Source organism: Anguilla rostrata, chromosome 4, assembly GCF_018555375.3.
Source record: "Anguilla rostrata isolate EN2019 chromosome 4, ASM1855537v3, whole genome shotgun sequence".
Taxonomy (NCBI): domain Eukaryota; kingdom Metazoa; phylum Chordata; class Actinopteri; order Anguilliformes; family Anguillidae; genus Anguilla; species Anguilla rostrata.
In genome coordinates, this window is record NC_057936.1 from 40,795,146 (window position 1) to 40,816,199 (window position 21,054).

Below are 21,054 nucleotides of genomic sequence, written 5' to 3' on the forward strand. Positions count from 1 at the left end.
CTGAATTTTGCACAGCTGATAATCGGGGAACTCGACACAAAAACAGCTCTTTCTGTAAAATGTTAAAAATGTATACACATGTAAGTACCATGAACTGAAAGCTTATTGTCTGTTCTTTTGTTTTGTTTTCATCTACTGATCTCAAATCCAACTGCCTTAAGTATATAGCAAAAATAACAAATTTCACTGTACCCTTGCTGTACCTTTGTAGGGCAGTGTTATGCTTCAACAAAACATGAAACCACTGTACATGGCAGCACTCTTTGATTACTTAAATTTGATTGAAATGAATGGCTCGCATTGTTTCAAGTGTCTAATGGAGTGCTCTGAAGTGGTGTTGCAATTATTCATTAAGGAATTTTCTTGCAATAAAAGGGAAAAAAGAAAGTCTCGCTACATCAAGAACTGTATTCTTACCAAAGATGTGTCTGAATAGTACCTTAAATCTGTGAATTGCATTCTCTTGGTCCAGCTCATGTTACCAGGGCGCCATCTCCATGGAAACGGCACACAACCGACCCTGGTGAGCCAAACGGCTGAGCTCTCATCCGCCCTGGCTGTTTTTTTTTAAATACCAGTTTCCTTTTTTCTTTAGTGTGTAGACAGCCAAAGAACTGCTGGAACCAAACCTGCTCTGTCCCTGACCATGACACAGGGACATTACCGCATAGCCAAAATATCTGAAACCCCCATTGTCATCACCGGCAGACCAGCAGGGTTGCCGCAGAAAAAAAAATACTTGAGCTGTAATCTTGGCTATATTTAATGTGTTTTTCCCACGGCACACAGGAACTGCTGCCATGGGCTATGCATGGCAAATTGTGGTCACTCACTCACTCACTTACTCACGGATGACCTGTATTTGGTGGGACGCTTGGGCAGGTGGTGCTTCGTTCAGTAGGACGCATGCGCAGGTGCATCTCCCAAAATCACCACTTCGAACAGCACAACATTTTTAAGCACAGCTTTATCGCCTAACGTTACTTTAGCTAACCCTAACATGTTAGCGTTTCGCTTACTTTAGTTAACCTAGTTAGCGCGTACCACCGATACAGATGTATGGACACACAGAGGACAACAAATAACGTTACAGAGGTGAGGACATGCCATAGCTAGCTAGGCATATAGTTAGCCAAGTTTTACTCATGACACTTCGTACAGGTGCACCATGTGTCTGGACGGTTTTGTGCTTGTTTATTTATATATACAAAGAGATGTTCTGACCTTGCTGTTATGAATTTCGAAAGAAAGAAAAGAAATTTTTAAAAAAAGAAATTTGAAAAAAATGTGTAAATAAATTGCATAGGTGTGAAATCTATAAAAGGGTGAAATCTTCCACTCAAGGAAACCAAAGTAATAGTGCAGAACCAGCACAGCCAGTATGAAAGGTGGAAAAACTATACCATTCAAGTGTGTACAGACATGTACATCAAAGTTAGTGTAAAGCAATGTCACTTAGCCTGCATGAACCTGTCTCTCTTCCCCATTCCCACTAGTTTGTCACCATAGTTACTGCCTCTTGAGCACACCACCCTCTGCTCTCCCAAAGCCGCCTATCTATTAATGTGTTCATTTTCGTACCAATTACAGCACTGCCATAGAGTCTCGCTTGAAAAATGAAGAGGGACATTTGCTTCAGAGTTGACAGCGTTGGGGCGGGGGCTACTGACTTTGAGATCAAAACTTATGGGGAGGGCTTAAAGGTGTTGATTCGAAAGGTGAGAGGGGACATACTGTTCCCCCATCCCTAACAGAAACTGTCAACAAATTATGGAAAATTTTTCATGTTCCACAGCAGCTAAAGACCCGGTTTTAAAGAGCCTCTGTGCTTTTCCTCAGAGGCTGTGGATGAAAAAGGGTGTTTTGCCTGCTGCTGGCTTTTGTGCTATACAAAGCTAGCTAAAAGCTAAAAGCTGACAACACCCTAAAAAATCAAGATCAGGGTCTCTTCCTCTGTTTCTGCCGTGTAAATTGGTTGGTATGCTAGCAGATACTGATATGATCCTGTCACAATTACCCATGGTGTTTTTTTTATTCCTTCCTCAAAGCATCAAGAAGATCAGTGTGCCCAGAATCCCTCTGGTCTGGCCATATTTCACTTTAAGTATGGCATGTTTAATTCATCGAGATAATAGTGGAGGCTGCTCGCTAATGTACTGGCGTCTTGGTGTCCCTCAGGTATTTTATGACGTTGAGGGGTATAGGCGGCACACTCGCTGATGATAAAGAACCAGGAAATCCTTTCTTGGGCTCTATTTTCTGGAAATCAATGTGGTAGGGCGCATGGGTGCAGATGATGGCACACTGGGCGTGGCTTCTGAAGGTATTTTCATGGCTTAGAGCTGAGGAACGCTCTGCTGAAAGTGTGCGGTGCAGGTAAAAACTGGGCTGGATTATGATGAACATATTATCAGTAGGTTTGTTGCAGCTGAATTCACTCATAGCCAATCAAATTACATCTTTTCCTTCCATTTTAGAGCGGGGTGCAAAGGCCAAGGCCGGAGGTTCCCTCCTGGGTTTTGTCCAGTTCACTGAGCCCAGTGAGCTGGACCGCCCCATCCATTCCTGTTGAAAGCATCTCAGCAACTAGCTGGGTAATCGCAGTATCGGGTCATGAGATGGTGGGAAGGTCCTGGCTGGGGAATGTTCTGGGCCTGCGCCTTGGCCCCCCTTCTGATGTTTGCTTTGGAACGCGCCAAAGGTCGCCTATCTGCCTTTTGTAAAGGCTCTCATTGGTACTGCTGATGGTCCGCCGCTTTGTTTGGGTCCTGTTTTCAGAATCAGAGCCTCCTCGCCTGAATCTCTGTTCTCTTCCCCTCAGATAGGCTAATACCTGCTCTGCATACTGTATGTGTAGTATGCATATAAAGAATGGTTTATGTACTGTCCATTTGCATCTGCAGTTTACACCTGCATGTTTTCAGAGTAATAAAATAATAATCATAGTTATGTGCATCCACAGTGTGCATTCACATATTGTAATAATGATAATAATAACACCAAAAACAACAATAATTGACATTTATCTGAGATAACCAACTGCCATTCCAGTTCTAAAAGGAATTCAGAAGGAAGGAAGTTCAGTAGTCTTGTGCCTTATTTCAATGTTTAAATCACTGCTAAGGTCATTGCAATTGGTATTTTATTAAGGCCCTGTGGGTTTTCAAGATGCCTGCAGTAACAGTGAACAGCTTTGGCTTTGCAGAGGCAGATTTGTCTTGTGGATGGCACAGCACCTTTGGCCTGCAACCATCATGGATGCAGTAGATAAATCACTCAGCAGGGGTAGTTCTATATTAAAGGAGTCTCAGGCTCTGCTCACGGCCCATTGCTCACTATGAAGAATCTCGTTTAATTCAGTCCTACTGTAGGAGTTGGGGAACGCTTCTTCTGTGCTCTCGATTTGGAATGCCCAGCTGTATTCCTATGGCAGTCCCATCACCTTGCTAAGCCCTTTTTTATTTGAGCACAGACGAGCACTTGCCCTTCACTGTTATGTGCGATGTGCGCCACTCAGTCCAGTCATTATTTTAGAGGACTGAACTTCCTCCACAGCTGCCAGAGGAGCAAGTGAAAAATGTTCAGTGTCGATGTTCAGTTAGCGTTAACCAACCAATATATTCAGGTTTTACCTTCTGCGTAACAAAGCTCTAAACAGTAATGGATTCCATTCAAGAATTGGAAACAGTAGATAGAGCTCTTTGTTGATGGAGGTCACTGCATTGTGCCATTGTTGGAGTGTTACAATTCATCTCTGTTTAGCCTGTCTTTGAGGATAAAGCATCTCTTAAAAATCTTCATCACAGAGACTCTTCAGGTCAGAGTGTATTCAGGGTCAGGGCAAGTCAGAGGGGGAATATTCCAATGTGAATGTTCCAATTTTAAATTATTATGGAAATTGTAATGACCCCCTCCCCTTGGAACAAGCTCACTTGGTGCGCTCTGATAACATCATCAGCTCATCATCTGGGGCTGGATATTCTCAGTACATTAAGTCATATTTACATTATTGAGAGCAGGCCAGTTAAAAATGTGTTTGTAATGGTAGGCTACTATTTAAATGACTATACATCCGTACCAGTATCTTCTTCCTCCTTGGTGTTCCAGGTTGAATTTAGAGCCATGTCTGACCTTAGTTTTGGCAGAGGGATTGGCAGAGGGATGGAAGGCTTTGTGTGGAATCTGATACCTTCCTTAAATACGAGAAGAGTTCAGAACTCAGGAGGCACCTGTGTGTTGTCAGTGAAATGAAATTTGGCACAAGCCCCTTTTCAGGAGATTAAGTGTAGCTCCAGATTGATAAAGGAGCCTAGAGAAGCATCCTTCTGCAGAGGAGAGTTAGGTTTCACAGACCGGAAAATGTGTGACATTATCAAGAGGCTGACATCCATGGACCATTCAAAAGACTTTATTCTCGCTTGCAAAAATTTGTAATTGACTGAAATCAGTGGCTCACTTATTGTAGAAGGTGGCCCCTCATTTTTAAGGTTGCCCATATAAGGTTTATTTGCATATCTTGCGATATGCAGCGTCAAAAGGCATATAGCTTTTTGGTAAACATCCATCTACTTTCTATGTATGGAAAGTTAGTGCCCTAGCTTAAGTTAGTGTTTTTATGCATTTATGTGGGTTTGAAAGCTTGAAAATGTAGGCCTCTCACGGGGTTGATGCTTTTAGGCTTCAATGTTAGCTACTCTCTTCCATGCCTGCTCCTCTCCATTGGCACGCATTGGCTGTTCTGTGCTGCATGTAACTTACTGTTCTGTCCTGAGCCAATCCAGCGCTTTGTTCCTCAGCCATTGGGGTTTTAACTGCTACTTACCCTTTAGAGCTGAGCTTTTCTGGTGCCTGCTTTACACCTGCTTGCATTGCCTTTGTTTTTTACAGACCCGAATCAGGGAGATTGCTTGCCAGATTTATGCAGACCATTGGTGGCTTATGGCTTTTTAAAGGCCCTGGAAGCTGGATTTGCATTGTGGTTATATTCTTCAGAAGTGACAATTGATTGTCGTCTTAATATTTCTGTTAAGTTTTTAACACAGGTATAACCATTACATTGTAATAAACACTATTAGATTTTTGTGCCCTGTTCAGCAGATAAGGACAGGGTGGGTGTGTATCCTGCGCTCATTAATATTCATATTCCTAAAACACCTCATATGTAAACCATTCCTCATTACTAGGTTAGAGCAGGTTGTGCTGTGCAGTAATATTAGGCTACCAGACAAAATGAAAGAAATAAACATAAAGCAAGCCTTTGCCATCGTATAGTTAACACTGCAGATCATTCAATGTGTAATGTAACACTGAGCTACTTGTACACTAACATTAGACTCGACGGCAGTCTCAAACTCCGGACATTACACGCGGATAAACAAAAGCTTTGATTCCACAAATCTAAGCTTGAAAGCTATGTATTTATCGCTAGCTAACAGTAGGCCTTCTGAATCAATCCATTAGGCATCTGTTTTGGGACAACCGGGAGTGTTGCTAGCAGCAGCAGTTGGGAGGGAGGGAAGGCACAGCACCATGCACCACCGCTAGCTTTTTTGGCAAAGCCACATTGCTTTGTAGATGGTTGGTCCTGCAAATATTGTTGGGGTTATTCTAATATTTCAGTCGGCCTCCACAAATGTAAGCAATTTCTTGCGGTTCTCATTTTTTACAGAAAAACTCGCATTGGTTTTTCTGCAATCAGAGAAGGTGCAATGCTTAATTTCAAACTTAGCTTGCCTGCACGAAAGTGGCAAGAGCATCTATTACATATTACATGTTGAAAGAATTCACTGGCCTTAGCATTTTAGTGAGCATTCTTGGTTTGTGCATGCATTGTATAGCTTGAGGGGGAACATGCACTTTATATGACAGTTTGCAGAAAAAAAGAGCTTCCTTGTAAGCAAGCAGGTCTCCAGTAACATTATTATTTACGCAGGACAGACAGGATGAATCCTCTTGTGTGGGCTAGCTGTCGTGCTGTCGGCCCAGGTTAGTGGTCGGAATACCGTAACAGTCCACTTTCCCTGAAGGTCAGCCGGGGCAAAGGCAACAGTAGAAACACACGCACGGTCTTTGTCACAGTCACTTAGCGGGCCATGTCTGTGCTTTTTCACGCATCGTCTAAGCGCTTGCAATGTAAGTGAACTCAGGCTTGTCATGGCAAGGAAATGAACGTGCGGAACTCGGATTGCAAGCCAGGTTACTTAACCCAGGGGTTTCAAAATTGTAATTTGAGAGTATTTCAAATGAGCACCCTGTGGATGAGGACCAATAAAAATGGTTATCATGTCAATGCAGTGACTGTTTTACATACTAGAACATGGATGCACGTCTATGTTTTGAAGCCATTATATTATGGTTCTTCTGTATAAGATTTAATACAATATAAATATTTAATAATTGCAAGAATTCAGCAATATTTCCCTGGATGTGTAAATGAGGCAAAATGATATTTGTTTGTAAAATCAAAGAGGTATGTAATTTTTGAAATCTGAAATATTTATGAAATGTGGGCATATAAACAAAAACATTTTTTCTGTTTTGCTGAAGACCGCCTGGGCTTCCTCATTGATTAAATTGTGGGACATCTGGGCCTCCTTACTGCAGTGTGTGAGTAAGATGCATTTTATTGGTCAACAGTTGTCCTTTCATAGTCCTTTTTTCTTCCTCAGTCCTCTTCTACTGTTGTCTAGCGACAAGAAACCATGGTGATGTGGGGGGATTATTTTTAGACCTGCCACTGCTGTGGTAACCAATGCTATTCCTGGAGATCTACCATCCTGTAGGTTTTCACTTCACCCCTAATTTGACTATTAAATAGTAGCTCAACAAGATCTCTGGCTTTTGAATGAGGTGTGCTTTGTTAGGGTTTGAGCAAAAAACCAACAGTAGATCAGCAGGAACAGGGTTGGTTACGTGAAATCTTAAGTAGCTGAATTATAATATAGTTTCAGAATTAAATAGTTTGCTCATTAAAGGGCCAGGTCTCTGTTTGACGCTTATACAGACTTGGATTCAAACTAAATTTATACTTAACTTTCAACTTAGAATTAAACACATGCATTTATTTATTTCTTCACATAGTTTGAGCTAATGTTGTGAACTCGTCAAACTGTGCACAGAAAAAAAAGTAACATTTGAGTTTATGTAAGTGATGAATAAAGAAACGTTTTCCAATTTAGAGTGTTTTGGCTGGTCTGGCTAAGAGGGCCTGAAACGGACACACTGGGACTCCAGGAACGATTTTCTCCTGAAACCCTGCTTCATTTCTTGGCCAGATGTTTATCAGAACGTTGAAGAGATTCCCCCTTGAATGAGGCCAGGAGGAGTGGGCTGTAAACAGCCTGACTGGGTCTAAAGTGAGCTATTGTAAATTATTTTGTGGGAGATCTGAGACACCTGGCAGAGTCTGAGGGCTCTCTTTTATATAGAAACACTGACGCATTCTTCATTGCCACATGCCTCTGCTAACTCATTCATCTTTGTCACAGTCTTTTGTCCTCGGATCACTCAGGAAGCAACTGAGATGCAGTTTAAAAAGTTTATTTAAACGTTGCACTCTTTTCAGATTCTGTTATAGCTGCAAGTGAGATGAGATGAACCTTTAGTTATATTTAAACATCCCTATCCCTGCCCATAGTCTGTCTCTGTCCCCGCACCCTCCTCCTTGCCCCAATACCCTTCGGGGCCTTTGTGTCCTGGGTGACAACTCAGTCTGTCCATGTACTAGTAACCCTCTTCCTATGGTCCATTGCCTGACCTCCCCAGACATTTGCCACAAGCCTTACTTCCTCACATGGGAACTGTGAAAATGAATAGAATTGACCGTGTCATTCTTGGTTAAATAAAGTTTTAAAAAACTTATGGTAAAAGCTTATGTTCAGCAGTAGTATTTCATGATTTACAGTCATGTGAGCTACCTTGACCCTACTGGCTGGTGTTTATCTCTTTACCAGTTGAAGCGGTGGTGGGAATGGAATTTTTTTCTCATGATGTCATACCTTTGCTGATGACCAGTTGGGGTTGACCTTTTGGCCATGCCTGTGTCTAGGCAGACACGGTTGTAGTCCTTTTGCGGATCAAGTGCACCAATATTTATAATTAGCATATCTATTAGCCTAGAAAATCCCCTCTCAGGGAAGAGCTACAGGTTCAGTTCCCAGGTAGGGCACTACTGTTGTGCCCTTGAACAAGGTACTTAACCTGAATTGCTTCAGTGTGTATCTGGATTTATAAATGAATTCTATGTACATAAATAAGTTGTGTAGGTGCTCTAAATCACTGAAATGTAAATGTGGGTGAGAAAGAGAGAATAGAGGCCTCCCCTGAGATGAAGAGGTACTAGTGAGTACCATGCGATGCTTTGCTGCGTGAGTGTCTGTAATTGGGTTATTGCTTATGTGTCCGTGTGCTTTTACTTTCACTGGCTCGCAGAGCAGAAGCTGCCCTTCCTCCTCCATATCCCTGTTATGTGGAATGGATGCCTTGAATTGATTCCTATTAAGGGGAGCCTCAAAGAGGAAACCGTGCTGAAGCCATGCGGGAAATTGTTTTTCACAATCTGTGCGCACGTGTGAGTGTTTACGTGTGTTCAGAGCGCGTGAGATTATTTTCTGTATGGGTAAAGTGCTTCTTGTAGCTTCTACAATGTGACTAGGTAAATCTGAATCTAGAGTGTATGCACTTGGTATTTTCTCAATTATATTACTTACAGTGCAAATTCAGAGCAGCAGGACTTGCCCTTTATGACAGCATTTTGTGTGATTTATGTTAGTTGCGGTAATTTTTTACAGACATGCTGTTTTCTGACACAATTAACTGAAAGTCTACATGGTGCATTAGGTGGAGCAATTTTCTGTTTGCACGTTGTAATTTTCAGTAATGCCGTGTATAAAGTTGAACTCCAGTTGAAAGGAAAACTGTTGTAGCTTATACTGAACAGTATACCACACATTAAATATTTAACAGATAATAGAAAAATACTGATTTCCAATAGCAGATGAGGTACTGCTAATGAGGCTGCTGTTGTGGATACCATATTGAATGTAAATGTGGAAACGCTGTTCTGGCACACATGCTGGAACAACAGATCAATCCATCATCAGTCAACCTGACATTTCTCAGATAGGCGGCTAATTGTTATCTTTTGAGGGGGAAGTGGGCGATGGCGTGCGATTGTGTTTATCGTGTTTTTGGTTACATGTAATGAATTATCACCACATTGCTGAAGGTATTTAATTGGCTGCCAGTAAGAGACTTTCAGATTAAGGAAATTAAAATACCTTTGAATTTCCGTGTTCTCAAAGCGTAAAAATTTTGATTTAAACTTAAAGCTTAAAATCTTAATTTATATATAATTTTTATATGTAAGGATACATGTTGAGAGGTATATCCACAATTCCTTTGCATAGTGGATATTTGCAATTTTTTTTCCATCAAATGTATTCTGTAACCAACTAACAGCTACTTAATCACTGTAGTTGGCAGTGACAGTGACCAGGCTGCACCAGATGGTTGTCAGTTCACAGCCTCTATTGACACAGTCTAGTGACTCACCTGTAGCTCCCAGAACAGTCCTAATCAAAATGATCTCATTTTTTTGATATTGCACCGAACGGTTCACTCCACGCATCCTGTAGGAACAATATCAGTTATGGTGGACGTAATTTGAGAGGAAGAGTGATGATGCTTTGGCTTGTGGGGTTAGAGCACTGGAGGGTATTTCATGTGATCAAACTGAGCTTGGACCAAGAAGGTGAAATATCTCATGCTCTGCCTTGCAGATATATAAATGTATGTACTATAACTGATTTGGCATTGAGCGGATGAGGAAAGAATCAGTTTTTGTCTATTTTTGGTAGATGAAAGACCAGCTAACAGTAAAAGAAAACAAGCCTGAACATGAACGTGATTCAATAGTAATAGACATGTTTTCCAAAATAAGACTTGAGAAAGGAGATTCCAGACAACCCCTAGCTAATAACAGGAAACTCATAACACCTGCTGTCCTTACTGATTAGATACCACGTACCTCTTTGCTTCTCTTTTGTGTTTGAAGATTATGTATTTTATTTATTTTTTGCACCCCTCCGCCCTGTCTCGATGACAAGGGTACTAGGGATAGGCAGAAAGTTTGCTACTCACAAGCCCCGGTGGTTAAGGCAGGTGTTACAACTCTAATAAAAATGATGTCAAAAAGCAGAATTCCCCATTGAAACCCATTATAAAGTATTGGGTTTCACGGGCATGAATTCATTTCTTCAATAAATTTCTCCTCCAATCTCGTAATTATTTTGATTGCACTATTTAAATAATTAATTGGTATTAATTATACCAAATATATAACAAATACAGTGTATTTATTTTAATTTCAAGATGATGATGCTTGTGATTTCGGTGATGAAATAGCAACGACCTACATTAATCACATGTATCAATAGATTCAGCGTGTAATTTTGATGTATTGCTGAGCTTTTTTTTGTAGTTAACATAGTCTACTTGCTATAAGAACTTAAATTAGCCTGTACAGTGTGTTATGATTTGGCATCATCAAGTCATAGGCGACAGGAGTTTAGGCTTCTGTAAATTTCTGAATGTGCTAATTTGAGTTTGTCACAGGGAGTGATAAGACATGACAGGAACAATGCTGTTGCATTCAGTTTTTGACTAATAATTGAAATTTGTAAGTTTGCCATCTAGTTTTTAATGAAGCAAGTGGGTTTGCTTCATTAAAATTCCAATTATTGTCTCAATTGCTAGATTTGACATTCACTAGGCCACTTCTCAGTGAAGTCTATTTCTCAGCACTTGGCAATGACAAATCTGGAGTGCTTTAATGATGCTAGTTCCTGGCTACAGAATCAAGATGCAATCACTGATATTATTCATGTAAATGTTTTCAAAGCCAACATGTACATTGTTCTGTAAATGGTTAAGTGAAGCAGCATCCATGAGGCACCAAGTAGGCCTACAAGCTTTTATTATTTATAATTCAAATTTTAACTAGTATGAGTCTACAAACCTTGCATAGCTAATAATGTGAATTTAATGGTTTTATTGACAAAATCTTTTCTCTCAGTTTGGTAGTCTGCTGTGTGGACTATCTGTCTGCCTACCTGTGACTTTTCCTTGTATAACACTGCTCTCATGAGTATGTACATTAGTCTGGATTTTCCTTCTACTAAAAAGTTTTAATGAATAATAATAATTTTTATTTATATGGTGCTTTTCAGGCCACAGGTTCAACATGCTTAAAAGGATCACAATACAGCATAATAAAATTATATATTTAAAAGACCGGAAGAGAACAAAAAAAAAAAAGACGATAAAAACAATGTTAAGAACTTATGCAAAATGAATAAATCAAGACAGAGAATTGTTTTTTCACAGCTGTAAAAGGGCAAACCATGCTCACAGTTCAAAGTAGAACAGGGGCCTTTGCAATGCCCAGAATCCTTGTATTGGCAAGTAGGGGTTGAAGTGGAATTGGGGTTGTTGTGGGTCTCTTCATTGCACAACCTTTCCTTGCTACTTCTCATACCTCCTTTGTGTTTATGTGAGCAGAAAAATTTCACTTCAGAAATAAAGTATTTTGTCCTGTTCATTGACTGCTTTTGCTACCCGTCCTCCACATTTGACCCGTGGGTTCCCTCGCACTTCCTGTCAGAAATAGGAAGTCAGTGCAGAGGTGGGCCGAGTGTATGAATGCTAACCAAGCCGAACCCTAACCCTAGCTCCCACATATAGATTCTGCTACATTAAAAAATATATTTGAATCATAGAAAGGTGAATAATTCAATTCAGTAGTAAATTCAATATTAAACTCCAGTCTTACATCTCCAATCGCTTTGTTGCCATCAGATTGATTGAAATCATGAATGTCATTGTATGTGAATTGGTGTAATTATATCACAGATCTTTGAAATAGTCAAACTTATGCACTGTGAAAGTGTGTGCACAAGGGTGATTCTCCCACAACAAATACAATAGTGATAAATTACGTCAGTGGTTCACCCTTTGTCTGTAGGTGATCCTTGCTTGTTGAGTAAAGTTCAGTGTGTTGGTTAGAGTTTCAGGACCACGGTCGGCCTGATCCGTTGGCACCTCGCTGGCTCCTGTTGGTTATTCTGGGTGGATCCACTGAGCAGCACACAGCTAAGCTATTACTCAACTGTTTCTCTCCTCCTGTTAACCACTTCTCTCCTCTCCTCCGGTAGGTGACATCACACAGAAAGGCTACGAGAAAAAGCGGGCGAAGTTGATCGGGGCCTACCTCCCACAGCCTTCAGGTAGGGGATCATTGAAGTCTCCACTTTTAGAGCACCCTGCCTCAGGAACATTTTCATCATGCACCTCTTCACACGTTTCATTGCAGTAGTATTGCTGTAGGTAAATCTTTGCAATTTTCCAAAATGCATTCTGATCCAGGTCTTATGTATCTCAGAATACTGCAAGATTCTGATTTTACCTACTGCAGAATTCCCTGATCCAAACTCCATATGACCCACAGTGCTCTCTGTCCTTGGTCTTATTCACATCTATCCCAGAATGCTGTCTGGTCCTGGTCTTAAACACAGTATGTCCCAGAATTCTCTCTGTTCTCACAGCTTTACAAGTCCCAGATTGCACTCTGAAAGCAGTTCTTGGATGTTCGAGAATGAGCCAGTAGCTCCTGTAAAATGCAGTTAAGTGCCATTTCAGGCAAATTGCTGAGGTGCAAAGGAACATTAAACAGCGTTTTGCCGACTCTGTGCCACGTGTGCATCCGGTGCCCTAAGTGCAGCCTTTTGTGCGGCCCCCTTATGAAAAAGTAATAGAGACCATGATATGAAAATACGGAAGCTTCTTTAATAGATCAAAGTGTCATTCATTTGCATTGATAGATGTATAAAACTCTGTAGGGGAAATAATATTGACAAAAGGCATTATGTTTATTATTGCTTCAAGGCCTCACAGTCAGCTGGAGGGCTCTCTCTCTGAGATGGCAACAATGTCTGCTGCCAAAAAAATCTTCTTGGAAGCCCCAAGCCCCATTGTGAACGCTTGGTAGGCATGGTCCATTTTGGTGCCACTAGATGATATTTGTAGCTGGGGTTTTCTGACTTATTTTTTTAAATGAGCTACTCATGAAAAAGCTTTACATATGCATTTGCGTGAGGATATTAGGTTGCAGCTTTGCATTACACTGTTAGACGCCTGGGAAGTCTGTATTAAAGCACACACAAACCTTTTACCAATACTGTCTCTGTGTGTACTGGGGCATGATGTATCATTCAGATAAGATCTATGACAGCACCCTTTTATTCTGTTTATGCGTAACACTGCCTCAGTAGTCCATCTGCTGCTCTATATTGTGGTGACACCTTGCTGCTCACCTGTGATCTCTGAGATCTGTAAGACATGCAGGAACTGCCCAGCCCTGGTCCTGAAGGCCCACAATGCCTGCAAGGTTATGCACTCCCTGTCCTGGAGCACTGCAGTGTCTTCAGGCTTACTGTTAAGCCATTGAACTGATTAAGCTACCGTCAAGTTGCACAGAAGATTAGCCAGTTGCTCTTTTGGTAAATGCGTTCAGCATTGTCTTCTCTGCATTGGTTTCAGTGGAGAGGAATTTTTTCAGGGGCACTAGGGGCTTTCCTGTGTGTTGTACACAAAAAACCCACTGATTTTGATTGTACGTATTTGACCGAGCGCCTCATGCATGATCAGATTCATTCTGCTTCCTATTTAACCTGACCAGTCTTTAAAACTACTGTATATGGCCTGTTCCTCATTGCATGGCTTTCCACAGCATTAAACCACGCAAAAATGTCAGTCACTAGACGCAGCAGAAAGCGCACTTGTTTAAGCTTATAATGTTGACTTATTTGATTTAGTATGATGCATTTTTACCCTTATTTGTTATGTACTTTTTTATTCCATTGTGTGGCACATGGTAGCTTCTTGTTTCCTTGTATGAAATTTGCTTATTTGTAAATAAATTTAATTATAATTTTTCTAAAACTTTATTCTTTTATGATGGCAGTTTTGATTCAGGCCAGGGTTATGAGTTCTTAAGCTAATGTGGTGTTGAGTAAATGCTCATCTCCCTTTCAGTGAATGTGTGAATGTGTGACTGTGATGACTAGAGGTGTGCAGAGCTGTGTGACTGTGATGACTGGAGGTGTGCGGAGCTGTGTGACTGTGATGACTGGAGGTGTGCGGAGCTGTGTGACTGTGATGACTGGAGGTGTGTGGAGCTGTGTGACTGTGATGACTGGAGGTGTGTGGAGCTGTGTGACTGTGATGACTGGAGGTGTGTGGAGCTGTGTGACTGTGATGACTGGAGGTGTGTGGAGCTGTGTGACTGTGATGACTGGAGGTGTGCGGAGCTGCGTTGACCCTGACTGCGGGGCGTTCCCGTTTACCCTTTCTGTGTGTCACAGGAGCCGAGTCATCCATGGCCCACGAACGCAGACCCCCTCTCGCTCCATCCTCCTCTTCCTCCTCCCGGTATCACCGGCGCCGCTCCTCTGGGTCCCGGGACGAGAGGTACAGATCAGGTACGTACTCCGCCCCTTTAGGAGAAAGACTACGTACGCTCAGATAGCAAGGGTCTACAGGAAATTCCCAGCATGGGGTCGGTCCAGTGACAGAACCATTCACTGCTGAAATATTCTGCCTCCTGACCTTACTCAAATTTATTTATTACTTTAAGGCAGTATTTTTAGACTGAAGTATGCTCCCTCAAATGGAGATTTTGGTAATGTCATGTTAAAGTTTCAGATATATTTGAAGAACATAACAGAGTATGTTTTTGTTGTCTTCAGTTTTCCCTCTCAGAGACTGCACTTTATTTCCAGTATGATTCACCTGTGAGTGAGGTGTAAGAGGTTACCACAATGTTTCCCCAAAGGTACAGCACATGCAGCTACTGACGTGGCTTGCTTGTGTAAGCATACTCTTCCCTTTGAGGATCACAGCGATTGTGTTCCCATTGAAATACAGCCTTCTTGATTATGTAAATACAGGCATGTGGCCAGAAGGTGGGCCCTAGGAGTCTCACGGGTCTGTTGTCGTACATCATAGTTTCCCCAGTAGAATACATCTACAGTGAGTAATTATCCACTTACATCATTAGGAGAAATACCCTGCTCTTATAGCTTATTGGGCGAAGCTTGTGTCAGAAACTCTGTCCAAAGACACTGAAGCCTGCATGGCCTAGTTGGGGAATTTGTGTCTCACATCATGTTGGAAATGATCTCCTCCAAGACATTGAAATAGAACAGCAGGTCCTTCTCATTCCAGAAGTAGTGGTTCCAATAAAAGTATAGGGCTGGAATTTCAGTTGGAACTGTGTTGTCAAATGAGTCCAAAATTGATATGGTTAAATATGGTGGCGGATCTTCAATGTTAGGGTGTTATTTTGTATCTACAGGTCCTGGTCCTCATTACGGTCAATAGAATCATGAGCTCTAGCAAGTACCAGATTATTCAGTAAACCAATGATCCCAAGCATACCTCAAAATCAACCATGGAGTGCTTACGAGAAAAAAAGATGAAGGGTCTGTCTTTTGATTAAACTGGACATTATAACTATGGCAAAATATAGAGGTGGATGCTGAATTGATGTTATGGGGCTGTTTTTGTATCTAATTGTCCTAGGCTAATGGAATTGTGAATTCCCATGAGTACCAATTTTTGGTAAATTTCCCATTGCTGTTTATTTTGTGTACATTTTTTCTCATCTTTATTAACGACACTAGTAATTTTGAAGTCCACTATGTATTAAAATTTTAACGTATTGCTATTACCAAAAGGACATTTGTCAATTTTCCTCTGTTACCCTCTGTAAGCCTTTCTCAAGGCACTTCCTTTTTCTTTTCTGGTGTGGATTTAATTGACACTTCTGGGAGCTGGTTTTGCAATGTCATTTTTTGTTGTTTATTTTTGGGCTTCCTCAGACCCAGAATAAGCTTTTGTCTAGATAGACTCATTGTTCATGATTGTGGCCCTAGGTCTGAGCTGATAAAGTGACACCTTGAATTTAGCCCAGATCCAGGTCATTCTAGTTGAAAATATAGGGTAAATATGAAACAAATTTGTCCCTTGATTTTGCATCCCATTATGCCCAATTAACTGTGACGTGTGTGCTGCTATCAGCACACACAGCAGACAGATGTCACACTACCCAAATCATATCAATTTTTTACAGTAAATAAAAGAATAATGACTTCTCATTTATGTAAATAAAGTGCTACACCATTTCTTAAATATGCCATTATATTATATCCATCCTTTTAAACCGCTTATTCCTGATCTGGGTCATTGGCGGGGAGTGGCAGGAATACATATAATAATTGCACTAATTATAATATTTATAATATAAATATAATAATAATGGCACTAATTTCTCATTATCTCAAAGCACATTACAGTTGAGTCATGTACAGTAACTTGCCTCTACCTCCGCCAATGTTATTTTGCCAGTACACTAGGGAACCCTTGACTGTACAATAACTGCCATAACTTTAATGGCCACAGTGAGCCAGAACCTTGGTTTAATGTCTCATTCAAAAATGTGTCTCCTTCAGTGCAGCATCCCTGTCATTGTACTGGGGAATTGGGGTTTATCTGGCACAGCCCATCTGCAGTAACTTAGTTTTCCCAATTCATAACCAAGCCCACACCTGCTCAACTTCAGCCATTCAGCATCCCCAGTGGTACAGCTACTGGCACGAGAGATTCTTTTTGGCGGAAAAATTGGCACTTATTGCTGCTTTAAAATGAACACCTGTATTTAATGTCCCCAATTAAGGATACGGGTGTCTGCAATTTTATGACATTACTTTGATGTTTTTCCTTTATTTTGTTTTGAAATTCCAGAATGATCTGCAAAGATCTTATGTTTAAATGAATTATGAATGTTTGCTGGACGCTGGTCGCTGCTCACCCCTTTTTGTATTGATTTGTTTAACTAAGTAGGTCTATCGACTGTAGATGTAACATAATGTAATGTAAATGTGATTAGATGAGCAAATGTAGAGAGCCATTTTTGTGGGAATTTGACCCAGACATCAGGGTTAGCACCCCCACCCTTTTGAAAAGTGCCACTGGAGCTTTAATAACCACAGTGGACCTCAGTTCAACATCTGATCTCAAGGATGCTACATTCTCTAGAACGGTGCCCATCACTGTTCTGGGTTTTTTTTCTATTTTGTCCAAAGGGAAGATTGCCCCCTGCTGTCTCAAAAACACCTCTTCCAGCAGCAACTTGGTTTTCCCAGGAGGTCTCCCATCCTTGTTCTAAACAAGCCCATGCCTGTTTTCCTTCAGCAGTTTGATATGAGAACGGTAGAGGCTGACAAACTCTGGCATATAATGAGCTCATCCCCTTTATGAACGGTGGCAGGGTTACAGTTTTCTTGTCGCAGGACCTGAGGCAATTCAGAATTCTGGTACTATTCATTGACATGCATGTTTTCTAACTGTGAATAATCCTGTCTTCAGCATCTGAAAAATCTCCTTTCTTTTCTGCACGTGCTACCCAGCTCATTGTCCAGGCCCTTGTCATGTCCCAGTGGGGCTACTGCAAATCCTTGCTGATCTCCCAACCGGTGGTATCAAGCCCCTACAGCCCATTCTGAACACTGATGCTCATCTCATCTAGAAATATCTCATCTCAGCCAAAATACACACGCGTCACACCTCTCTTCATGATGAAAATGTGGCTGTTGCATATTTCAATATATGCCAGACATATTATAAAATCAAATTTTAGACTATTCTGTGCTGCCCCAGCTGTTTGGTGATGGCCCTTTCCTGTTTCAGCATGACAATGCCCTCCGGCACTCAGTGAGTTCCAAATATAAATGGTTTTGGCGAGAACGGTGTGGAAGAACTTGACTACCCTGACAGAGCCCTGACGTCAGCCTCATTCAACACCTTTGGGATCAATTGGAAAGCCACTGCAATCTGGGCCTAATTGGCCAACCAGTGCCCAATCTCACTAATACTCTTCTGGCTGAATGGAAGCAAATCCCTGCAGCAATGCTCTAAATGCTAGTATACAGCCTTCCCAGAAGAGTAGAGGTTATTATAGCAGCAAAGGGTGGACCAACTCCTTATTATTGCCCATAATTTTTGGATGAGATGTTAGATGTCTGGTGTCCACATACTTTTGGTTATGCAGTGTATGTTGAATTATGGTTTAAGTAAAGGGTGCGTCACCAAAGATGTATTCAAGTCAGGCACTCTGCGAAAATGTCGCTACAATAAACGGGCTGAAATGCACTTTGGTGGGATTGTTAAACGATGTGTCTCTCCTGCGTGTCCTGCAGATGTGCACACGGAGGCTGTGCAGGCCGCCCTCGCCAAACACAAGGAGCGCAAGATGGCCGTGCCCATGCCATCCAAACGCCGGTCCCTGGTGGTCCAGACATCCATGGACGCCTACACCCCTCCAGGTGAGTTTCTCGCACCTCGCGCCCGGCTGAAGAGTGTCAGGGGTGTGTGTTCCCCAGACACCTCAGCCTGCTTTCACCTTGGGTGGCTCTTTTGGTGATTTTCTTCCCCTTTATAAGCAGCTTGATAATGAATCCACAGAACCACAAAGAGAACCGTACTGTTTATATTCATAGATATATTCAGTCAATTTAAAGGTGGTGCCCCGTCAATAGAAGTGTATTCCACCGATGTTCCACTTAAGAGACAAACACCCATGAATCAAGTCCAAGTGTTCTGTTCTGTTAGCCTCCATGTTGCTGCAATTCCTTCGTAAGCTTTGCGTCTTTCTATTTGTTGTCAGCATGTGCTGGTCATTGTTTCTGTGGCCTGTTCTCTCATTTTTTATATAACTGCTAAGCTGTGGTAATCCAAATCACATGTGGAACTAAAAACCTTGATGACCAAACAGCCTACGGTAGAAAAAGTATTTTTGTGCCTTTTTTTCCAGTGCTTTTTTCTCCAGTTATCTTCCACTAGACTGCATCTCTGTGCGTTGACATCAGCCGTGTCACTGGTCTTGTACACTCTTGTACCCCTCAGAGACGGTAATCCACTCTGCTGTTTGTGAAGTCATGTCCAGCTGATGATGAGGGTGAAAGGTATTTGTTTTGTTCTTGGCTGCCTTTGTGTGCAGTGTATTCATAAATAGGACTGCAAGTTTTTCCTGAATAGCAAACTTCCGACCATCTACTGTGCCACAGTTTTTGTGTACATAAGAAAATTAGCACACAGCCCTAAAACTGGCAGTTGGAATTGGTAGGGTTTCATCATATTTTTACGCATGCGCAATGTCAGACTGACCTGAAATCCTACTGAGCATTATGTGGTTGTTTATTTAGTACATTATTTAATGTGAGATGTTCGCAAAGAAAGATGGCTTATTCAGACAGGGAGAATTCAGTAGTGAAACCAGGCTGCTTGTATGGTCACTGTTGTGGCAGTGTCAATGCATTGGGCCATGCTTATGGTCATACCCTGGAGCCGATTCTGGGAGGTATTCAGCCAGGCGTGTATGATCCCCTCATACAGAGGAAATATGGGCTTAGAGGGTGGTCAAGGCTGTGTGCTCTTTTGGGACAAGGACAGGGGGGCTGGAAAACAGCCGATCTGGGGAACCGCTATCAGAGTGATTGCACATTACTCACAAATTCAAAGCGCTGCCTGCATGCACGTGTACACAGACACGCGCATACATACACAAACTAAAACGCACATATACACTCACCCACACGCACACACACACACACATACACATGAATGAGTGGAGAAACATGACAAATGCAGATGCTTCCATACAGCTGTGCTGTATGGTACATTTAAGACATTAACATCCTATCATGCTCTGTGGCATGTATAAAAACGTTGAGTTGACCTTGATTTAGGATCAAGGTGGCAGAGCAAAGTCTAGAGCGAGAGGTTCATTTGGGGTCATGGATGGCAGAGTTAGTCACAAAGACTGCTCAACTGAAATTGAGGTTCTATTGGGGCAGTTGGAGGATTGTCAAAGTGCAACGATGCGTGTCAAGCGTTGAGAATGTCAATGCAGGACGTGATCAGACTGTGTCAGTAAGAACAGTCCTTCGACAACTACATAGATGTATCCATACACTAACTAAAACACACATACGCACTCATATACTGTACACTTGCGCACACATACACACACACACACACACACGGCTGTTCTGTGTGTTTAACAATGGCACATTTTTCAGAAGAATTGTCAGATATGCTGTATGAAAGTATTTTTAGCTGTGATAAGCAAAGCCTAAAAAAAGCTACATATTTGTTGGAGCTCATTTCTTGGTCCCAAGGTGCTTGCGGTCCTAGTGACTCATCACAACCAAACACAGTCGTTACCTTGACCGGGAAACTGGTCGCTCTGGCCGATCAGGATTCACGGTGCAGAAATTGGATAGCGCCTCAGGTGGGGGAACGCCCGCTCCCAGCTCAGCTACGGCTTTGCGTCCAGGTTGGTCTCCAGCTCCACGTTCCCGGCATCGTCCTGGCGACTCGTTATCCGTGCTCAGCGCCTCCCGCAGCTTTGTCTCCGGGGTGTCATCAGGAACTCTTGGGGCATGGTGGAATAATTAGATTTAAGTGTCTCTAGGAAACCACTTATTTGGCAGTCAACAAATGCAGCGTCAGGTCGCATCCACTTCCTGTTTTTGCGAGTGGGTTCCCTGTGCTGATTTTGGAGAGGGAGACGGGGTGGACCTTTTATCAGGCCAGAAGCATCCAAAAGATTTATAAACGTATTTGTGCTGGCAGCAGCAATAATCCTTTATGCCCAGGTTTCTTTGGGAGAAAAACCGAGGCATCTGCACGCACATAGCACCCTTCAGTTTGCACTGAATTTATGAGGGAATACGATCGTTCTACGCAACTGCAAATATATGTCAGGTTATTACATGACTTCCATTCGCAGACAGATCATGTTAATCAAGAATGAAAAGGAAGTCTCTTTCATACATCATGCCAGCCTATAGCCTACTCCTGTGTGGTGTACTTTGACCCTTCACACACGTGTCGGGACAAAGCCAGAATATATTTCACTCGTACTTCTTTATTCAA

The 21,054-nt window shown here is 41.9% G+C and overlaps 1 protein-coding gene across 8 annotated transcripts in view; it reads left to right on the forward strand.

Moving 5' to 3' along the window:
- The window catches only part of LOC135253400 (disco-interacting protein 2 homolog C-like), a 168,927-nt gene that overhangs the window by 67,934 nt on the left and 79,939 nt on the right, over positions 1-21,054 (forward strand). For all 8 annotated transcript variants that reach the window (XM_064332661.1, XM_064332653.1, XM_064332655.1 and 5 more), the window contains exons 2-4: positions 12,213-12,284; positions 14,421-14,537; positions 18,315-18,440. In XM_064332661.1, the coding sequence (XP_064188731.1) occupies positions 12,213-12,284; positions 14,421-14,537; positions 18,315-18,440 (315 nt within the window). The remainder of the gene's footprint in view (positions 1-12,212; positions 12,285-14,420; positions 14,538-18,314; positions 18,441-21,054) is intronic.